The sequence below is a fragment of the Pseudopodoces humilis genome, chromosome 15 (genome assembly GCF_049639895.1).
Source record: "Pseudopodoces humilis isolate 2021_Gansu_Grassland_sample_001 chromosome 15, ASM4963989v1, whole genome shotgun sequence".
Lineage (NCBI taxonomy): Eukaryota > Metazoa > Chordata > Aves > Passeriformes > Paridae > Pseudopodoces > Pseudopodoces humilis.
The window spans coordinates 18,102,206-18,120,916 of record NC_142214.1 but is presented as its reverse complement, the minus strand read 5'-3'; the positions used below and the strand labels follow the sequence as shown (position 1 = coordinate 18,120,916).

The window sequence follows — 18,711 nt, the reverse complement described above, 5'->3', positions numbered from 1 at the left end:
TTTTTAATTTTTTACTCTCTTTTGTGCAGAGCTGTTTGAGATACCCTGAGCAGCTGGCAGAAGAGACAGGAACTCCCCATTTATTACTTCAAAACACGATACAGCACCTTATTCTCATTTTCACTTGATGAATCCTCTTGAACCTTTATCCTCCTTCGTTTCTTTTTCTGTTTGTAGCTGCGCTGGTTTTCTTCGGCCTCAGCTTTCTTGGCAGATCTATTAAAAAAGCAAAAAAGCAATATTACTGATTAACCATAATAATCCTCTGCCTCATTAAAAAACAATGGTAAAGGAGTACTACATCATCAATTAATAACATATGCACTCCTTTTGTGAACTTAGGGCTGACTTCTGAATTCCCTTCTCTTCGGCCCACTGGATACGCAGAGCAGTAAGAAAACCCAACAGAGTCTCAGAACTACAAAGTGTTAGTTTTATACTGCAATCCACCAGTTGACAGTGATGTGTTTGGCATTAAAATGTCCATTTTTTTGTTGATTTTTTTTTTGTTGTTGTTGTACTGGCTCATCAAATTGTTGCATATCCCCTATTGTGGTAAAAATTCAAAATTCTCACATTTGCTGCAAAATAAATTAATGTTCTATAATTCCTATGAACAAATATCACCAAGGGTTTTAAGAACTGCTCCAAAGTGTTTTAACTTTTACCATCTCCCTGAATAAACTGCACTATTAAAACCCAAAATAAACACAGGGTAAGCACAGTTCAGTTTTATTCATACCTCGTCCTTGGCCGCTGGTCATCCTCAGACTCACTGACCTCTTCACTCACTGCAGACTCTTGGAACTCAGAGTCATTTGAGTCATCACTGCTCACTTGGAAAATAAAACAGCATTTATTTCATGGTGAGGATCACTGCAAAGCCAACAGCTCCTCAATGCACAACAAACTGTTTAAGAGCAACAAGCACTGCCAAGGTTCATTTCATAAATATGAGTATTTCATAATATTTCTTATTATCTATGAATATATATATGTATATGAATATTTCATAAATATGGGACCCATATTTATAAGAAGGAAGGGGGATAAAAAGGCTATAGAGAAGAAAAGGTTAAAATTTAAGCACTAGCTGAGTCCTAGTGGATGGCTTATTGTGCCACAAGCCTTGAGGTCCTTTTGCATGAACACCCACATTTATTTTAAAATGGGAGAGAGCATTAAATGATGGAGGGGAACTGTGGGGAAAAGTATGGAACTTCAGAAAACAAAAGGTGATTTTTAGTTAAACAGAAACTTTTGTTTCAAATGCTTTATACGACATTTTATAACCATACTTCAAGAAAAGGGCTTTTATTTACACACAAAATATAAAACTGCATGACTACATTTATGGCTTGGCATTACTTCAGGTAATGCAAGCTCAAAACTGCCTCAAAAAGCAATTAAAATTTAAAAATTAAGAAAACCTAAAAGAGCAGCATTAGCAATACTCTCCTAACCACTTTGAGGAGTCATCACTGGCATTTTTAGGTAATGAAGACACCAGCGTGGCATTTAACACCTTTAATTTCAGCTTGACCTTGAACACAGTGGAAAGTTTAATTGTTTTATAAATGACAAGGCTTAAAACATGATCTGTTCCACATACATGGGGAAGGTAACATCAATAACAGGGCTAAAAAGGGCAAACTGAAATCAAATATACTGTTCTGTTTGAGGGCAGTCAACTTCAAAGGCTTGCGCTAAAGAACCCTGAGCTGCCTCTTATTTGCACATTAATTCAAATTAATGTTTACAGTTATTCCTCCTGCATGAAATGCTGCAGGTAAGAGTTTTAATCATATAAGGGGAGGAAAACCACGAACATGCAAACAGATAAAAATGAGAGTTTTCACAGAGGAAAATGCTAAACAAATCACATTGCATCTTTTATTCTGTGGAAGACCACAACAAGCTGGCTGGCATTAGTGCACCACAGGGATCAGGGCAGCCCAGTGCACCTTTCCTGGCCAGGAAACACCCACAGGTTCTTTGTTTCTGCCTGAAACAATGAAGGCCCAGCCCAGGCTCATTTCACAGTGCCATCTGGTGCTCAGCTCCAGCCTGCTCCACTGCAATTCCAGCATGGACACATTCCTCAGGCACCACTGCCAGTCCAAGAGAGAAATTACATAAAGGACAGGGCTACTTTCCCCAAATTTAGGCATTCTGGGCTTTCCTCTGCTGTTTAGGATGGATATTTTAAGACTCCACAGGATTAATCCAATTCAGAGGATACAGCGAGTGGAGAGAGCTGCACTTGTATTTGACATTTTAAATAAAACTATCAAACAAAGATAAGGGAATGCTAGATTTCATACACAAGGAAGCTTATACAGGGATTTTAAAATCACAAAGGTTGAGATCTCCATTCTGACAAGCTTTGGATTTATTCTACAGAAGCAAGTACTTTTTATGACTAAAAAAAAAGATGTGGATTATGTACCTTTCCTTCTATTTCTGCGCTTCCCCGCTTCTTTTTTGTCCTTTGGTTTCACCACCACCTTTTTTTCTTCTCCAGACTCCCCATCACTCACGGTGAGCTTCTGCCTCAGCAGTCTGTGTCTGTATCTGGGCTTCTTGGATGTTTCTTCTTCCTCTGAGTCCGACTCAGAATCATGTTCTTCCTTTTCAGACTTCTTGTCTTCCTTCTCCTTCTCTCCTGTCACACAAAAGAGTCAGTACCACAGGCATATCAGTCACTTTCTTATCTTACATAAATTGGACAAGAATTGAAATCTGAATTAATTTAGGCTAAATCCTGTGCTTTTCCAGGGAATTACAAGCAACAACATAAAAGTTTCCTCAAATGTTTAGTATTTCCCATTGCCTGAATGCTTGGAATGTCTGTTCCAATGACTGTGTTAGCCAAATCTCTCCTTTACACTTGCAGAACACACTGTTCTGTAGAGATAATAATCCCTCACAAACCCCTAGGACTTCTTAACTGCTTACAAATACCAGACTATAACAAAAAAATAAACATACAGAAGACTAAAAAGAGATGGTAATCCTCATGACCACATACATTGGCCTCTATGTGGCAACTACATATCAAAATCAGTAATATTTTTTGCTGACACCTCTAACCATCATCATTTTCCCAAGTGACCCTTGAAATCATGACAGGTGCCACAGCACCACTTTTTCCCAGATGCTTTTTGGTGCTTACCATTATCTCCTGTGTGTTCAGTTTGCTTTGCAGGTTTCTTTTTTCCTTCCACCGGCTGCTCATCTGAAGACGTATCCTCATCAGAGGAAAGATTGGCTTTGATTTCTTCTAAAAGCATTTTCTTGGCAATTCTTTGAAGTAAAACAGAAAACACTATTTATTCCATTGTTCAAGTAAATCTATGAATGACAAGTGTAATCCTACACCATTCAGAACTTCAAAAAAAAGGGCTGAAAGCTGAACAAAAAAAAAGGACACGTGATAAAAAGTCATTGTGGCAAGACAGGATCTATCAGCAAAAATCTCACATTAAATGTAATGTGTTGACTTTCTTTTTGAAAGCAGGTTTGTATAAAGCTTCTTTAAAAGAGAAGTTTCCTGCTTTTCAGCAGACTTGAAATGGTCATAAAAAGTACAGACTTAGAGATTTCCTTCTATTCAGGGTCTATCTGGATAACTAACCACAAGTACTCGCCTAACAGCAGCTCTTGCAAAAACTCTTATGTGTTTATACCCAGAGTCTGACCAACACTACAGGACCTGAATTTCAGATAAAAATCATCATCTTATTTTATTTCCTGCTCCACAAACTGTCCACTCAGCTTCCCATGGTTTCACAGCAGAACAAGTTTCCAGCTAATGCACAAGTGACTGTGGAAAAATTATTTCTTTACATGCACTTGCAACATAAAAATCTTGTCTGAGTCTATCCAAGGCAGGTATGTCAAAAGCACAGGAAAATAGTGGACTTAGAGTACTTGTAGTTCCAGGGGGGAAAAGAAAATAAACCAGGTCTTCCTCATATAAATATCAGGAATACTACAGTTTTCATTCTGAGGTCATCCATTTAAAATGAAATGTGTGTTTTCTAGGTGAAACCTCATCTGTCTTGCCTTTTGGGAGAATTAATGCATGCTGTGTGTACATAGTTCAGGATGGGAAAGCTCTCACACCAGTCAAAACAGCAGCTCAAAAGCCATGGGACTGAACCACAACTCAGGCTTCACTTGGGAATGGCAAAGGAACAGGGATCTCTGAAGCAAAGCTTCCTATACAACAGAAAACTGAGTTGTTACTTCTATGGAGCACTATAAAATAGGCTTTCAACAATCAGCATTTCATTTTCCAGCCTGCAATGTGTCCCTAAAACCAAATCATTTTTCAAAGGGAATCTTCCCAAGCTATCTTTCCTGACACTCCACACAGTATTTTCTAATTTTTGAGTAATAGTATAGATTTTAGAAACACTCTCACACTAATTTATATTCAGTTATTATTAAAAGATGGAAGCAAAATAGTTTAACAAACATTTCCAATTGTTCAGTGAATCACATCACCCATCTGCATCCAAAACACACCCTCCCCCTCTCTCTTGAGAAGAAAAAGCTGATTAAAACTTTACCAAGCAGGACTCTTGGAGCACTTTAATTCCACATCTATCAAGAAATGGCAGTGTGAACCCAAAGAAAACTTACTAAACTCCACAGGTAAGTAACATCCTCTTCCAAATGCTTTTTGCATTAGGTCCTCCCAGAGGATATTTGGAAAAGGGGTTTAGGGTTTGGTTGGTTGTTGATTTTTTTTTTTTTAAACCCATCACACCATGTGTATCAGCAACAGTATAAAACAACTCCTCATATAAGAAATTCAGACTATATTTCTTCCATCTCTTAATGGTCGGAAGTTTTTCTTCAAAATGAAACTGCTTGGAATGTGTCACAGGTTGGCTTCCCTTTAACAGCTTTTAACACAAATTATTGACCTTGACTCCTGCTCCAGAAAATGCAGAGAGCAGTGGTCTGGCTATACATCTTGCTTAATAAAAACCCAAGGTTTTTGAAGAGAAAAAAACCTAGAAGATCTGAAAAAAAAATTGAAATTTAATCCTGAAAGTCCTGAATCCTTTGACTTATTTTGGCAAGTACATTAGCAAAGGATGGCAATACTTACCTCTATACAAGTCACCTTTAAAAGGCTGACTTTGGTTCTTAGCAAAACAAGACCTTCATTTTAATTTGTTCTTTAATGAAGTATTTCTTTTTTTAAGAGGAATAGGAGATAGCAAATATATCTAACACCTAAAAAGACCATGCACAAAATCTACCATCCGTAAAGAGAAAATGCTCTCATTTTCCTATTAATCACCAGCATAACCAACAACCAGATTGGGCAAACTGATTAGTTTCTAATTATTTATAATAATATTGATTAAGAAGTTATTGCTATGATAGAAAATTGGTCCTGTTTTTTATCTAGGATAAAGACTTTACCACTTGCAACCAAACTGAGATGAGACTGTTTGTTAGGGAGAAAAGCTGCATTTTTTTCAATGCTTTTACTGGTATGAATTTAGGCAAAAAAAGTGAGACATTATTAAGATATATAGGATTTAAAAGATGCCCATTTTTAATTAACAACGTATCTGACAGGAATGATAAGGGTAAGCAACGTTAGACCCAAAGAGATTAGGCCTTATAAATGCATGTGACAAAGGACTGATGTAACAAATGGCTCTTATGAATTATTATAAATTGAGTACTGGACTCTGGAAGCTGGGTTTAAATTAAACCACAGTAGATATTTACCAAGATAACACATTATATTTCTATTTCATGATAAATCCCATTTAAAGTCACCAGATTTCTAAGCTAAGAAACTTCACATGGTAGCTTTAACATTTTAGTATTTGCATTAATAGCAGCAAGAAAAACAAGCTACAATAGGGTGAAAATTGCCTCACTCATATTCTTCCAGGGAAAACCATGGAAATCAAAAAGGACTGTAGTATTTACTCAGGTCAAGGACATAAAAGATTCTTGGCCATTCAGATGTAACAGTTGAGCACCAGCGATGTATTTAATTAAGAGACACAGAGAGCCATATGACCTCTAGCACAGGGTTTCAGGAAGTAAAAAAATAAAGTAAAAAATAAAGCAATATTTTAAAATCCCTTTTACTCATTCCTGCACTGATCTGCTGTGACTTTGAGCATGTCATGTTGCCCCACTCCATTTTATCTAAACTTATGGTGACATTTGTATGAAGGGCACTCTCCCAACACACATTTATCCAGTGCCTCACAGAATGGGGCTGCAACCTCAACCAGGACACACCAAACCAACTCTAGAATAAAGTAAAAGCACATATGCACAATTTCATATCAGCTGGGATTTAAAGATATTTCCCCTCTGTCAGAGCAACACCAGCAGAACACATTGCTAAACAATGAATTGATGACTATGGATTTTTAAGTCATGCTAAAAGAAGAGAGTTTTCACAAGAGACAGATTGGAAATTACCCAGGGGTTGCTTGGTTACCCTGCAGGACTACTTTAAAAAGCTCCTTCAGACTTTGCAGCAGAACTGGACCAGTAGGTGCAGCCTCTCATGATGTGGAGTTAAGCCCCCATGGCAATTTGCACCATTCTTGTTCAAGAATTTTACAGTACCAATACAGTGAGATTGTTCAAAATCTTGGTGAAGCAAATGCTACAGCTGTAAAAACATTTTTTCTTAAAAAGACATGATTTTAAATTTTACCTCATGATTGTGATGTTTCATTACCAATTAGATTACATCAACTCACACTCAGTGTTCATAAATACCTACTAATTATATGTACAAGTGAGGTTGCCTAAAACAAGCCCTGGGGTGGGGGAGGATGGTGGGATGTGGCTAATAAAGCCACCAGAATTCCAGCTAGAGCTCTACTGGCTTAAATGGGCCTTCAGGATACTATTAGAAATTTCAGAACCCTTTAAAATATATTTTAAGACAGTAATATTTGGATGAAATGTCACATATGTCTAAAAAAATGAGTAAAAACTGCCAAACACCTTGTTCTAAATACTGTGCTGTCTTTGTTGGAAGAGGCTGATATTCAAGCTGTCAGAGTAGGATTAAATTAAATGCTTGGACAAGAAAAACGTTTTACAAAAATTTATTGTAACCATCAAATACTTAAAGGCATTCTGCATTAGATACACTATTAACTTCTTAATAAACAGAACTACTGCAAACATATCAAACAGTACCATTTAAGAAATCAGAAGGACCAATAATAGTTACACAACAGAAGATGAAAGCATACAGCACTGTATGGCATAGTATGACCCACTTGGATATTGCATTTTGGCAAAAAGATGATTTCAAGGCTATTCATATTCATGTCATGCACATCCTCAGGTATGCAAATAACAGAACATCTAAACTAGAGACTTGCAAACAGGAGAGTTCCCACACTACACACACCCAGCAGGTACCAGGTACCCTCTTTGGCCTGGAAGAAAATAGGCAACTTCTCTGAATCAGTAGGTAAACTATTTAAACACTGTGTTGAGTAAACAGAAGAACAAGTTTTTAACTTCTTGAAATTTGTTCCACCTTTTTACAGTTTATAGCTCTGATTTTGGTGCCAAGTACAACACATGATGAAGGTAAAGTCAGACTGCATTACCAGTTAACATGTCTGAAGGTTGACAACACTGTTTATTGACAAAATACCTCCTCATCTCACAAATAGATGTTCAAAAGATCCCCTAAATAAAAACTTAACAGAGAGGCAGCTTCAAAACAAAGTACAGAAACTGATTTTTAAAGCCCGAATTTATGTTACTGTTTCTTATCAATTAGGTTCATTCATTTCCCAACATAGCTCTTAAATTAAATCATGATTGAGTCTATCAGAAATGTTTAAGCGGTAAATACTGAACTTCTGACAAAAGTGTATCGGTTTCATTATCAACCAGAAACTCACAACAAAAAAAGAAAAAAGAAAAAGGAGAAAAATAAATTAAAACAGGACTGAAATTAAAGCAGAATTTTAAAAAATCTTGTTATACCAAAGTTTACATGTTCTGCTTATGACCCTGTGCTGTCAAGTCCCTAAAAAGCATTTTTGTTTAAAGAGATGAATTACTGGGTTAAATCCCTAAGAAGCATCTTTCTTTACAGAGCTGAATTACTGGGTTAAATTTGATGACTGAAAACACACAAGAACTAATTGAGCAGCAGCATTTTGATGCCAAACTGAGGTCTGTAAAGGATATAAAACAGTGTTTTTAAAATTTACTTCAGCCACATATTAAAACATACAACTCTGTGAAACAAGGATTCCATATTCTAAACTAGTAAGGCTCAGAAGCAGAAAAAGACTCCACCAGCAACTGGTCCCACACATGCTATATGGCCAAAACAACAACAAAAAAATCAGTTTCTGAAACACTGTATAAAAATTTGTTGAGCAGCTCTTCAGTCTAACTACAGTAACTTCCAAAAAGAACCTGAGCTGAGCGATACTTCATGTTGTGCATTTAGGAAATGAAGCTTTTACATTTCTAGCCAGGCTAATTTTGATAGCTACAAAGGTACTGGTAAAATATGACATGTCTTAGCTAACTGTATCTTACAGAGATTCTTTTTTTTTTTTATTGAATTCCAAACTGAAGCAATACATATAAGCCACAATTCTGAAAATATCTACGCAAAGACTTAAAATATATAATTAGTCTCTTTGATACCACTTGAGCCTATGCACAGCGCTTGTAGAATCATGGCCTTAACTCACATTAGTCACTTCAGGTGGATCCACTTTTTAGTGGATTAAAACTCAGTTGAATTAACAGCTGAAAATATCTAATATGTTTTTCCCCACATTTGTGCTTTCTCTTTATTGAGAAAAGGCGTTTCAATTTAAAAAGCATATTAAGTAACAGTAATAACCAAATTCACTCTGAAAATATTGCAGCACTGCAAATTGCACAGATGCAAACTGTAACCTTCTACTCCCCACAACTAGCTGAAATTCACATTTAGTAGCAGCAGCTTTGGACCTGCCTGCAAGATCCTTGTCACCAACCCCCACATGCACTGGGAACCTCAGTGGGTCAGTGCTGCAGTGCTTTTAGAACACCCCCTAGCCAGGTGTGTCAGCTACCACTTCTAAACATTTGCTTTGCATTTCTGGCTCTGGGCCTCTGTTTTCTGGCCCCACGTTCACACTTGCAGGAGGCCCGTGAGCGAGTCTTTACCGGGCAGGCAGCCGTGCTTTTTACCACCTGCTTGCTCCTCCGTTGCGCCGGTTTGCGCCCATGCCTAGGGTGTGTTATAATCGTTTTTAAGTCCTTACGGAGGGTATCATACCTATTCTCAGGGTCGTCATCATCATCTTCCTCCTCCTCCATTGGGATAGTCCTTGCTAGAGCCTCTCCCTCATCTCCTGAAAAAAAAATGCCCAACAGGAAACACTTAATACATGTAAATCCAACGATAAACATGATAGCACAATAAACAACACAACAGATCAACTGCATCCCCATCAACAATCCCCATTTAAAAACAGCTTGGTAATACCACTTTTCTACCAGTTACATGGCTCAACAAATAAAAATAAATCTAGTTTTTTCAATTTTGCTCGCTACTACGCACAACTTGCAATTCATTCCTAATTACATACTGTAAATTTGGGATTTTACACCAAAACGTAAGAGAATAAATACTCAGGAATCAGAAATAAATTTCCTAAGAAGTTATTTGCTCTTTCAGAAGCTCCACTTGTGAGTTTGTGCAAACTCAAAAGAAGGCACAAACAAATACAGGACAGAACTGCTTCCCAAGCCCATGGGTTGCCCTGCTGCCAGAAGGGAAGTACTGGAGAACACCAATCCTTCCTATTTTTGTTTTCACACTATGAGTGTGTGTAAAGAGTTGTATTTTGAGAATTTCACATGACATCAAGACCAACAGTGTGAGACATGTGACAGAGAAGGAACAGCACAGTGTGAATCCTGCCCTTGAGATTTTCTGCACTCTCCTGGCTGGACTGAGGAACTGGCACATTCCCAGGTCTCTCCCTTGCTTTTTCTCTTTTTTATGTCTTGCATTCAAGTCAGACAAATCTGCTAGGTAGTGAAATTAAGGGGAAGAAATTTGAATGAGCTGAGATCCCCTATTTCATTATTTCTGTTTATTTTCTGCCTGTGGGGACTGTACTGAAAGGCTGCAAGCGGCACACAAGGTGATCACAAGAAGTCCCTCATGTAGATAAATAAAAGTATCCTGCTGGTTAAATCAGATCCTAAGTCTCATTCAACAATCAATCTACACAGCTTATTCAGACACAGAACAGACTCCTTTATTTTATTAATTCAACTCTTAAACCAAAAGCAAACCGCAGGCAAAGGCCACATTCTTCTCTGAAAATACTCAAACATAGGCAGAATTTCAGAGAATCAAACAGTAACCAAAGCTGAAAGAGACATCTGGACATGCTCTACTCCAACTCCATCCTCAAAGCAAAGCTAATCCAAAGTCAGGTCAGTTACTTCATGGCCTCAGCCAGACAAGTTTCGAACATTTCCAAGGACAAAGACTCCAGAGTTCAAGAGGGCAGCTCAGTGTAAGATACTTCTCGTATCTGTATCAGTTTTCCTTGCTAAATGCTGTATCCACTGCCTCTCATCCTCTGGGCACACATCAAGCTCAGCCCCTCCTAAAACTGCCTGTGAGGTGATCTGCAGACAGAAATTCAGATGCCCTATTTTTAACATTCTGTCTCCAGTCTAAACCAAGCCTCTTATTTTTCAGTCTAACTCTCCTCTCAGTCATCCCACACCACAATCTTGTTCGGTTTGTATCCTGCTATCCATCTCTCCAATAATGACCCAATCTCTCCATTGTGACCTGCAAATGAAACAGCTCCCAATGCCTCAGACACTTCTGATATATTAAAACAAACTTTCTCCTCTTGGGCCATTTCAATACCAAGTCCATGACCTGTACATGAGCAAATCCATTTTTAAGGCATTTTTCACTGATGGCCCAGTGGTGCTGAAAACTGTCACTGAGTGCCATCCATTCTGTCTAAAGGAGTTTTAATGGCTGTGGCAACAACCACATGCAAAATAAAAAATTCATTGCTATGCAAACCATGAATTATCTGCAATCTCCCCTAGCAGTGACATTACTGGGGAAAACATTGCTAAGGCAGCACTCAAGGAAAAGCCCTACAAGTCCCAGTATTAGCTGCACAGAGACACAACATATGAAAATAACAAGCAATGGCAGATCTCTGAGTAGCTGTTCTAAGCCTACATGGCTCTTGTGAGGCATAAAAATCACTTACTTGATTTTTAATTGTATATTACAACACCACAAGTCTCCAGAGCAACCTCCAGTGCACAGACAGGAGATGATAAATTTGAGTTCACCACATTATCTACTCCTTCCAACCAGCTTCTGCTAAATTGTCCCTGGGCAGGTGAGGCAAGGGCCAGGCTTTGGAAAGCTGGACTGCAAGGCAGTACCTGTTGTAAATACTGGAGTTTCCAAACACCGTTTTTTTTCCTCAAGGCACAAGCTGCACAAACTAAAATCATGGAATCTTACAGCCACAGGATAGTTTGGCTGGAAAGGAATGTTACAACATGCGCTTCCAAATCTGCGTCAGAAAATCTGACAGGCTGCAAACATTTAAATGTGTAATTACCAACCGATGAATGTTTTTTGCTTCTAGATTATTAAATGTCACCCAAACCTTACAAAACACCCCTGTTAGTATTTTAATATGTGTACATTAACATCTTTTGCACACCTGATGACTGACAAAATCCTGCATCAGCAGACAGCATCAAGCTTTCGGTCACCGGCCTGATCTTCTGCTCATCGCTGCTTCCATCGCCTGTGGAATTCTGATCATCGTTTTCTTCCTTATCAGACGAGGAAGAAGTAGTGACAACCACCTTCTTTTTTACAACTTTCTTTTTTAAGTTGCTTTTTTTACTTTCTTTTACTGATCCTCTTTTAATCTTTTTCTTAGTGTCTTCGTAAGACTCCTCATCAGAAGAGGATGAGTCATTCTGCTCTTTCTTGGAAATTTTCTTTTTGTGGCTTATTTTTTTCTTTTCTTTCGTTTCAGTTCGTTTTTTACGCCTCGTGGCATCATCATCAGAACTCTCCTCTTTTTGGGGAGATTTCTCAGTATCAGAGGATAAATCAATGTGCATTCTTTTAGCTACTCTCTCTCTCAATTTCCTCTTTTCTGTAAACACGGGTTCCTTTTTAATTTTGTCATTTTCAGAAGAATTGCTACTTCCTTTCTCTGGAGATGACTTATCAAGATCAGAGGAGGAATCATCTTGTTCTTTCTTGAAACCTTTCTTTTTCAATTTTTCAGATTTCTTTGCTTTGCTTTCTGATGCTTTTTTGTTCTTGGATCTGTCTTTTGAAGACTCCAACTTGTGCTCTTTCTTTGCCGATTTCTCAGTACTCTCAGAAGAAGAATCATCCCGTGCCTTTGTCTTTTTTGAATCCTTCTTTTTCTTAACTTCAGGACTCTCCTCTTTCTCCAGTGAAGATTTCTCAGCATCCGAAGACTCATCGCATTTTCCCTTGGCAGATTTTTCTTTTGAGTCTCTGTTTATCTTGTCCTTAGCAGCTGACCTCTTACCCATTTTATCTTTAGAAGAGTGATTAATTTCCTTCTCTGGAGACTTCTCAGCATCATCATCTTCAGAAGATTTACCTCTCTTCTTCTTCAGATTTACCTTTCTCTTACTGCTTGCTTTTTTCCTCTGCTCCTCTTCAGAGGAATCATAACTATCATCTTTTTGTGTGTGTTTTTTCTTTGATTTTTTTGCAGCCTCAATTTTACTCAACATTTTTATCTCTTTTTCCAACTCGGAATCATAGTTTGAAGAATCAGAGTAGTTTTGTCGTTTCTTTTTAGCAGCAGCAGCATTTTTAGCTGATTTGCCTCTTTTAGCATCTAAATCTGAACCGGAACTGGAACTTTTCCTTTTTCGTTTCCCATTTTCATCCTTTACTGGTGGACTCTTTTGAAAATCCGAAGTGTTTTGATTCTTTTCTGGCGCTTCATTGTTGCTTTCACTGTCTGAGGAGCTGCGACTCATCATCCCTGCTTCTTTCAGGACAGCTGGCAACTCATCAGAGTCTGAGCTGTGATCTAAGTCATATGGCTTTTTGGATTTGTTAGGACTGGGACCATCAGCAGTGCTGTCAGAAGAATTTCTTTTATCGTTTTTCCTCCTGGGTTGCTTGGATGGTTTCCTCTTTCGTTTTTCATTGCTTGTGTCATTACTGTCCTCTTCTGAGTTGGATGTCAGGGGGCTGATGTCCGTGGGGCGCCTCAGTGGGGTGGTCTTGACACGCGGCGACCTCCGGAGATCCGAGTCCTCCACAGGCACAGCGTCATTCTCCATGGAGGGCTCGCTGCCAGCACTGTGGTTTTGTTTTACAGAATCACAGTCTGCTGCCCCAGCTTGAGATTCGTCAACGTCTTTAGATGCATCATCTTCAGATGCATCAATGCCTTTAGATGCATCAACGTCTTTATTGTCCTTTTCTAGGCTGTTGTCTTGATCTTCAGCTTTAACTGCAGACTCTGAAAGGGAAACTGGAGTCAATTTTACAACCAGTTCTTTTGTTCCTTTAGCCGACGATTTTGACTTGCTACCACCTTTGGTATCTTTCACAGGAGTGTTTAATTTTGCATTTGAATTTGAAGTCTCATGATCTGTTGCTGTGTTTCCACTGTCCTGCTCATCTGATGGCATCTGAATCTCCATAGCAGATTCCAGAGTCTCAAAAATATCTTCAGGAACGGACGAGGGGATGGACACGATATCCATGTCTAAAGCCTCTGTACTGTTTGGCTCATACTGCGGTTCTTCATTTCCGCCAGACTTTTTCTCTTCCCCAGGAGCTGCCTTGTTATCTGTCTGTTCCACTGAGGGAACGCTTTGATCCATGGGCTCATTGTCAGGTCGCTCCGACACAACTTCTTTCTGTGTCTGGGTGGCGTCATCCTCTTTTAATGCCACATGCTCCTTTCCTTCATCTTTTTTCACCTCATTTTTTTCTGATCTAACCTCGGGTTTTTTCTCTTTGGTATTTTTATCTTTGATTTTAACATTCAGTGCTTGAATCTCCAGGTTCAAGCCTTCTTCTAGTGACAGATGAGCTTTTTTCATGTCACTCAGCACAGATTTAAAAGCTTTCAGCTGGCACAGTTGCACAGTTGGGCTTATCTCTACATTTTCTGCAGCATTTTTCAAAAAGCTTACAAAGCTAGAATTCAGATTTGTTGTAGTTTCAATCAGTTTTTTTGTTTTCTTAAGCAAGTCCTTTGGCACCATTAGTGCTTTATAAGAATATGTTAGTGAACCTGAATATAAATTATCTAATTTTTTTTCTTCCCCATTACAATTTGCATTATTTCTCTTTGGAGAAAACTTGACTGTGTGGTCATATATTTTACTTTTTTCATTTTCAACTTTCATCTTTTTTTTGTTTTGTTGAAGTAACTGTTCTAAATTTTCAAAGACACTGTCACATGCAGTAACCAAGTCCAACAAAGGCTCTGGATGGCAAATATAACAGTGCCACTGATTATTTTCATCCAGGATAGTTGAGAGCTCTTTTCGGCCCAGGTTGCGCAAAATGCACTTTTTACAGAAGGCGTTATGGCAGAAGTCACAGCAAATCAAATTTCCACCTTCAGCACACCACCTGCAATGAGATTGAGAAAGGTAAGAGTTTTGTCTCCTCATCATCAAGGTGATACATTATTAAGTTCACATATTTAAAAATTTAGGTGCTAAACAGATATCCATTACTTGAAACCATTACTAAAAGCATGTCTGAAAAGCTCAGTGGAGAACTGCCAAGTCAGAAAATTCATGTATTAGATTAACAGCTCACAAAGCTGAAATGATCAGTAATTTTCAAACACAATTTCAGGATTGATTTCTTTAAAGAAGAGAAGAAAATTAATTAAATTATATTTTCCCTGTTTCTCCTGTAAATTTGTGATTTATTTTACAGTAAAATTAATAAGCTTCAGTCTTTCTGGCCTTTGCTCATACATTGCTACTGCAGTACATGAAGACTGAAAAGTGGCAGACAATAAGCTCATAGAAACCACACAGTGCACAATTTTGACTGAATTACACATTTAGATATTTGACATAAGGACAGAGAAGTGCTTTGGTATTTCAAAAGTGTGAGATGCATCTGGAGAACTGAGTTTCTCCGGTTCATGAAGTTTAGAATGTCAGATTTTATCCCCATCTTTAAGGTGTTAGGAAGTTGGCATGTTATTTAGTTAAAAATGTGGTATCTTACAAGTGTTTGTTATTAGATTTCTTTATTAAATATTTTCCTGTTCATTACTAAAACAACAATCAGTTAAAAAAAACCTGTGATTGAGCATTTCTTGGTGACAAATAATTGTTGATTCAGATCTTATGTACTTGTATTTATTCATCAATAATATCACAATTGAAAAAAAAAAAATAAATCCCCAAACCAGTAGAGCTGTGGGTGTTACTTTAGTTTTTGTACACTTACCTACACTGTTCATCCATCCCATCTGAATCACGACTGATGTCATCACTCATGTAATACTTGTAGCAAGTCTGTAAAGAAAGAGAGAACAAGGAATTCTCTATTAAATCTCAACTGGGCTTCAGCAATTCATTAGATTTCAGCATGCATTAGAAGCAAACCAGTAAAAGCAGCAGCTGCAAGGTCTTCCGCATTCTAAGCCTTTTACATTTGTTTTAATCTAAAAAACATCTTTCATGGTCCCAAACCATGACTTATTTAGATGGCTTAAGGTTTGTTGGAAAATTAAACACTCTTTTGTTTGATGGCTGCATATTTGTGTATTTTAGAACATCAGCTGAATGTTTCTCTCCAGTCTGAATGTTTCTTCCATCTATTTCCTACGTATATCAACACCACATCCTCCCTGACACAATTAATCCCACAGAAATTATGATTTTCAGCTGGATGCTCCTTATGTTAGCATGTGATGCCATAAGGCTTTAGATTAAAATGTCTTCAGCATTTATCATGATATTAACATCCAAGAATTCCATTTCCAGGTGCAAACAAGGCATCTTCATTTGAAAATTTGGTAATGGTAAGAAAAAAACCCACAAATTACTCAGCTAGGAGTATTGATGGCTTCAGCTACTGAATTGATGACACCAAATTTTGAAGGTTTGGTGTCATTTTTTTCCCAGCTGTTACTGAAGAAATGTTCTCCCAGACTTGCACCTCTACGTTGAACAGGCATTTATACAATTCAGAATACAGAAGAGAATTCAACACCTGAATTGACAATGATGATGCCCCATTATCTGGAACAGACTCACACATCTGTTCAACTAAACTATCCAAACAACCAAAATCAACATAAAAGCCCAGTAAAATCTGATGTTTCGACACTTGATGGAACATTTACAATCAAAGGAAAATAGCTTCTCAGGTCTGGTACTTTTACCTAAGTAGGAGAAAAATAAGGGCAGGACTCGGCACAGAAATAATGGAAGAACTTGAAATGAGTGGCTTCCATTCCTCCCTCTCACATTCACATAAGGCCATGTTCAATTAAGTAAAAATAGAGAAAATCAAGGGAAACATCCCTTGATGTAACTCGTGTAGCAGAGCTCCCAATCAAGAGCTGCTGTTGAGCCCAACACCCTGACCAGGTTACAAAAATGACCAAGGTCACTGGTCACACTGCAGGAACATGGCTGTGCAAGGCCAGGAACAAGAGCTGGGACTCCAGTGGAGATGGGTAAAGGTCACCTTGTGAGCTGATTTTTGTAAAGCACATTTTGTAAAAGAAACAAGCCAGAATGCAGAGAAAAGCCAGCACACCAGACTAGATGGGCATGGCTGACTGTCAGCTGCATATGTAACAATAATGAGGAACAGGGAAGACGGAGGAGAAAAAGCAGGGAAATGCTACACGTACATTATATCACAGAACTGTATCTCTATCTTTAGCAATATCTTTATAAATACAAAATCTCCACCACTATAGAAATACGCAAGAGAGATCTCTACAGCTCTTTGAAAATTAACACAGATCTCCACAGCAGGAGGCAGGGACGTTTCCTTCCTGTCCCACCTCTTCCCTCTGCAGCCAAATCAGGGCCTGTGTAGAGCCACCAGGAAGCCACACAGCTGAAAACTCAGATTATGGACTAGACCAGCATTGCAAAACTGCCATAAATTAAAATGGTCCAGGAGCTGGCAGAAACAGAGATGGCTTTGAAGCTGCTTTTCTGCTCCTTATTTCAGTGCTGTTTTACATGGATTGCTTTACCAGGAAATGCAGACTTCAATCCGTTCTTAAAATACATTACGAGTAGGCAGAAATTTCAGACAGATCATTTAACATTAAAAATTCACTAAGATTATACCCTTAAAGCTGTAAAACTAAATAACAAAGAAACCACCACCAGTGTAACTGGGATATAAGAAAAAAGGAATATAAATTTGTAAGTGTATTTGCTCTTTTCCCCCCTCCTTTTAGTTTCCTTAATTGTAACAGCTAATGACTGAAAACTTTACTGACTAATGAACAAGAATTGCTCCCACAAAAACCCCACCCAAACCAACTAATATGACATTTTGAAACAAAACCAAACAGAACTGTTTACCACATACCTTACAAATAAGCACTTTCAGTGTAGGGTGTCTATAGATTGAATCCTTTTGAAAATGGTTCACCTGCTGCCCACAAGCTGTACAGCTCACAATTCCATGGAGCCCTTCTTCTATGGAGAGGATTAGAAAGCACACATCAATTGTTTTCATCCTTATTTTAAAAATCTGTATATGTCTATTGCATTTTCTTCCAATATTCTAGCCTGTCAGGTTTTTTATAGGCATTTACTTCTGCACCACCCAGTACCAGAGAAATCTTTCTGTAACCATTTGCTGTTTTAAGACTGAATTTACCCCTGATTTCTTTGCTGCACTTGGGGTCAAGGCACAATTCTTTTCCTTTGAGAGATTTAAGTTGGGTTAACTGGTCATCTCATGAAAACACACCTAAATTACAGTCATCACTAAAATTCTTTCAGAGCAGCTCTGATATGCTGGACAACATTCCCCATTTAATCTTTGTTCAACAAATGAACATGAATTGCCACTGCAATTCATGTTCGTCTTATGGCATTTCTTTCACATACAGTTTTAGTTTCTCACAGAAAACTGTTCCAGAAAACACAAGTAATCCTTGCAATACTGACTGAAAAACCTTTTCTCACGTTTTGTTCCCTTCTCAGTGGTGGTTTTTGGGTTTTTCTGACACTACAGGTTTGCAGTAATCCACATGTTCTCCCCATGTTGCTGATTGCTCCCATGGTGTGTGCATCACTCTGCTGCTGCATCCACATTTGCCAGCCCTCCAATTCACTTCAGATGGGGTGAACTTAGACCTGGCAGGATTACTCCATGCCAGGTTCTTAATACTTGGAGACCTTTTCGTTTTCAACAGCAGAAAAAGGAAAAATCATTTGTGGAAGTTCTGCTGTTCCAAAAGCCAAATTTGGGATCAAGCAGATACAGGTTTGGTAAGAGATCACTGAACTGTGACTTGTCCCTTTGCTGTCATGCTCAATGATTAAGTCAATGAGGAAATTAATACAAACAGTTGAATTTAATACTTACAATCTGAGTACAGACTCTGTATTTTTTCTATTTTTAATGAAAATATC

General features: G+C 38.1%; 1 protein-coding gene across 4 annotated transcripts in view; it reads right to left on the bottom strand.

The window, feature by feature from the left end:
- The window catches only part of ATRX (ATRX chromatin remodeler), a 64,016-nt gene that overhangs the window by 25,874 nt on the left and 19,431 nt on the right, over positions 1-18,711 (bottom strand). For all 4 annotated transcript variants that reach the window (XM_014256451.2, XM_014256453.2, XM_088062863.1 and 1 more), the window contains 8 exons: positions 17,657-17,766; positions 15,542-15,609; positions 11,766-14,701; positions 9,317-9,392; positions 3,176-3,306; positions 2,450-2,665; positions 743-836; positions 108-216 (listed from right to left, as the gene is read on the bottom strand). In XM_014256451.2, coding sequence (XP_014111926.2) covers positions 108-216; positions 743-836; positions 2,450-2,665; positions 3,176-3,306; positions 9,317-9,392; positions 11,766-14,701; positions 15,542-15,609; positions 17,657-17,766 — 3,740 coding nt within the window. The remainder of the gene's footprint in view (positions 1-107; positions 217-742; positions 837-2,449; positions 2,666-3,175; positions 3,307-9,316; positions 9,393-11,765; positions 14,702-15,541; positions 15,610-17,656; positions 17,767-18,711) is intronic.